Source organism: Buceros rhinoceros, unplaced genomic scaffold (assembly GCF_000710305.1).
Source record: "Buceros rhinoceros silvestris isolate BGI_N320 unplaced genomic scaffold, ASM71030v1 scaffold3797, whole genome shotgun sequence".
NCBI lineage: Eukaryota > Metazoa > Chordata > Aves > Bucerotiformes > Bucerotidae > Buceros > Buceros rhinoceros.
The window spans coordinates 1,466-5,680 of NW_010420288.1; the positions used below are offsets into that span (position 1 = coordinate 1,466).

General features: G+C 39.7%; 1 protein-coding gene across 1 annotated transcript in view; it reads left to right on the forward strand.

The window, feature by feature from the left end:
- Window positions 1–496: 496 nt before the first annotated feature.
- KHDRBS2 (KH domain containing, RNA binding, signal transduction associated 2) overlaps window positions 497–4,215 on the forward strand; it is a gene marked incomplete at both ends in the record, with an annotated part of 146,202 nt that continues 142,483 nt past the window's right edge. Inside the window, one exon of the mRNA XM_010139249.1 lies at window positions 497–624. Coding sequence (XP_010137551.1) covers window positions 497–624 — 128 coding nt within the window. The remainder of the gene's footprint in view (window positions 625–4,215) is intronic.

A 4,215-nucleotide genomic window follows, 5' to 3' on the forward strand; every position in this document is an offset into this window, starting at 1 on the left:
GAATCTGTCAATCCGTCCTTTTGATTTGGTTCTGAATCATCTCCTGCCCTACTTTAGGGCTCATATTGGGGCAATATTTATACTCAGTTTTTCAGATTACATCACCGGGGTAGAGGTGCGTGTGGGAAAGACTGTAGACAGGCTTATCGCTTATGTTAACTGCACAAAGTTCATTAATTTACACCTGTGTGGGTGGAGGTAACAGCTCCTTTCGTCCAGGGCGGAAAAATGGAAGGGTGGGACCACTGGACTTGTGCCCCATTTCACACTCATCGGGGCATCCAGGTAACACCTAACACCACATACTGGTCTAGTGACAGTTGTAGTTCTGATTGCCACATCACCCAGTGCCGAATTTTATTGACAAAGAGCTAGCAGGCATGCAGTTGCATGGTGTGAGTGTCTTGTGTGACTTGGATTTTGTGCTGTGACTTCGTATTCTTACAGGGCAACAAGTATCACGTCACTGATGGCTCTCTTTTATACTGTTTTTCAGAAATTGAAAAATTTCAGGGTTCTGAAGGCAAGAAGGAAGATGAAGAAAAGAAATATCTTGATGTTATTAGCAACAAAAACATAAAGCTGTCAGAAAGAGTTCTGATCCCTGTCAAACAATATCCAAAGGTACTGTAAATGTGGTCTAACACTTGTTTAATTCTTTTTAATAGAACGATGAAAAAGTCATACACTTAACCATTTTTTATTGACTTTGTATGCAGGCTTTGCAATATTAAAGAAAATAACTAGAAATGAATCTCCGATTTGATTTTACCCATTACTATCTATTGTCTGTTCTAACTTCTGTCTTGGGACCTTTCAGAAAAGCTACTGAAGTGAATGAGACTTTTTTTTTTACTTAAAGTAAGTTTTGTAGCTGGTCCTTCACCAAACTGTTGAGGTGTTTTCTTAGTTGCTTTTTTCACTTGTACCTTGTTTTTAAAAGACCAGTTAACAACAACAACAACAACAAAAAAAAACAAAACAAAAAGAAGAATAAAGAAAAATTTCTTCAAAAATTGAAAGTTTGTGCATCTTCTTCATGTAGGAGATAGGGGATTTCCTCTGGTTTGGTAAGTTTTAAAAGATAAAGTAGCTGGGCTCCTACAAGCTATAACAATGTGTGTCCCTGTTTGTAAAACTGAGAAGTCTTTCCGCCACATATTTTTGTCATATTATGTCTTTTCTGCTCATTGCTACATACTATGATTAAAAAAAGCTTTCTTTCTTGCAGAAGAGCCCCAAAATCAGCTACTTGTCTGAAGTTTTAGTTTTATTTTACATGAAAGAAAAAAATTTTTTTTGTGTGCACATAAACAATTGTTCTAATATTATTCAAAGTTAAATGGTAAACCTGTCTATTTATCTCTAGAGTATACTTTTGTTGCTAATCTCTTAACCACACAGTCTTTGGGTCATCATTAGCCTTCATTACACTCTCAGCTTTTTGCTTTATACTTGCATCAGTAAGAGCCATTAGTTACATAAATTTGCCTATCGAACAAAATGAAAGGTGTAAAAAAAAAAAAAAAAAAAATTTTGAGACTTAATGATTCCAGCTGACATTTACCTCCTGAATAGTGAATATAAAACTGAGATAATGTAATCATCCAAATGGTAAAGACCTTAGAAATGCATGCAGCGCTATATGAAATTATATTCTTACTGGATAGCCTGAGGTGCTTTGACTAGATATGTGGTATGTTGTGTAAATGCTATAGGTGACCTAAAGTTCTTAAGAGAAATGTAATAGTGCTATAACTCTATAGCAGCAATGTGGTAATTATTCAGAACGTTATTTGACGAAGATAGTAGAATGAAAGACAAACTTTTAAAGACAAATGCAATGATTTATCTAATATAGTGTCTGAATATGATTAAATTAACCTTCATTTACTGTAATAAGATTGCTATATTAAAGAGCAGTAAAAAATAAAAAGGTTTTCTACATGTTTTGAGCAATGGCACATACACACACAAAAATCAGTGTGTTGGAAATGAAATAGTTATTCAGTAATGCAAAATACAGTCCTGGAAAGCTTCTGTTGATTTGCTAGCAATAGTCCATGTTTGGCATGGAATCATTCCCAGAACTGCAGATTTCCTACTAATACCTAGTAACCATCCTTCAAGGGCTGCATTGGCCATTTGTATTGAACTGCTGATTGCTGTGTCTTATCTAGTGTCTTATCTTTTCTTGATTAATTTATACATTAGGATAGTCAAAATCAGTACATAGTGTTTGCTTCATATTGCTTTATAAATAACAAAAAAGAAATTGTGTAAAGAAAAAGGCATTAATTATATATATTTAGCAGAATACGTATTACATATAAGTAATATGAGCAGTTGATTAGAGACAGAGAATTGCTGTATGTTCTCACCTGATTTATATTTGAAAGAACATTATTTTAAATTTCTCATTTTGCTGATGAGCTTTTGGGGGCAGTGCTGGGTGAGCAGGGTTCTCTAAATCTGAAGAAAGTGTCCAAGGGTGTAAAATTTTGGAAAAAAAAATCCTGAGCAGTTAAGAAAGATCACATGGATTCCAGACTCTTTGTTTAGAAATGAGATCAATCATTTAAAGATACTTGCTCTTATTTTAACTACATGTAGAAACATAAATTGCTGGAAGAGAACTCAGCCTAAAGGTTTATTGTGGTCTGTAGGTTAAGCTGCAGTGAGGATAGATCTCTTCAGTGGCAACTGTAGTCGGAGGCAGCATTTTAAGGTTTGAGCAAAAGTTAACACAAAAGGCTTCTAGTGGTTAAACGGCTCTTGAAGTTGCAGAGTAAGTATTATAAAATTGTGTCAACTGAAGTGTCTCTTGTCTGGTTTCTAGCATTGCGATGCAGACAACAGGAAGGTAAAATCAAAGCTGTCTTACGTTACCAGCTGTGTTAAACATACAGGCCTCTCTCCTTTGTACAGTTGAGATTTACAAAAGAGATAAGGGTGTTACTTAATAGTTCAGCAACGGTCTTTTCTGAGATTATCTATTTTAAATCTCAGAAGCCCGAGTGGAAACAGCATCTCATTTATATGCACTCCTCCATGCAGCACATCTTTTTACTGCCCTCAGCATTTCCTCTGAAATGGTGATGCAGAGTCTTGTGTTTGACGATCTTTCTTCATGTCCCATAGTGCCACTGTTTTACCTTCATGATGTGTGAATTCCAGCTAAGGCAGACTAGACTATGAGTATTTGATACAAACTTTTCCGTTTTTCAGCTTCTGTAGCTGCTGAGTTTAAAACTTGCATGAAAATATCCAGGGCTTGTTCATAAAGATTTCTCCATTTATGAGAGTTTAATGTTGTACTTCAAATTCATCAAATATGGGAAAAGAGGAGGTTATTAAAAAAGAAAGAAAGAAGCAAACAGACGCCTGAAATTATCTTGCTGCTGAAAAACAAATGCCACAATTTAGAGGCTTGATGGGAAGCTTTGTCATGTGCTTGCCAATACCTAGCCCCCAGAGAGTCACTGTATGGGCTCAGGGTCAGAACGCCCAAACAAGTGACTCTTGTACCTTCAGTTATTGCCATGGTAATGTTTGTGGATTTCGACATTTCGGACCCTGCGCAGGCAACAGTAGCCTCGGGAGCGGTTTTACCTCCTCCAGGAGGAAAATACAAAACAACTACTTAAGGGTCGAGGTGGAGATAAATAGAGGCCTATGCCACTCAGAGGCTGGGGTGGGGAAGAAGGGACGCAGGATGTGTGTCGCCGTCCTTTCTCACCAGCGGCACGGAGCTCCAGTCTGCTCTGTGGGACGTACCTCCTCCAGCCCAGGAGGAACAACGCGCCCCCCGGAGCAGGCCGCTCGCTACTAACGCCTCCGGCCCTCGTGGTGGGCTGTCTGCTGTCTGGGCCGACTCTCCCGGCGCCGAGCCGACCCGGTTCCAACAGTCAAATTTACTGCATTTTTCGTAAGACAATCTGGTGTCCATTTTCCTCCGTTTTCCTCCGTTCCTCTGGGCCCTCTTTCTCTCCGGCCTGCTACGTCTCCCACAAGTAACTTGTCACAGACTGAGGAAGATCCTCGCTGTCCTGGCCTGTATTTCCAGGTTTCTTCGGGCTGCCTTGGCGACGGCGTGGCAAGGTTGTCTCTCTTCTCTTCCCCCGCTACCTAACTGTGAGGGCGCACCGGCAGCAAGCCGCCTCTGGAGCCCACAGCGCAGGCGGGGGGGGGGGGGCGGCCCCCCCCCCCGCAGCC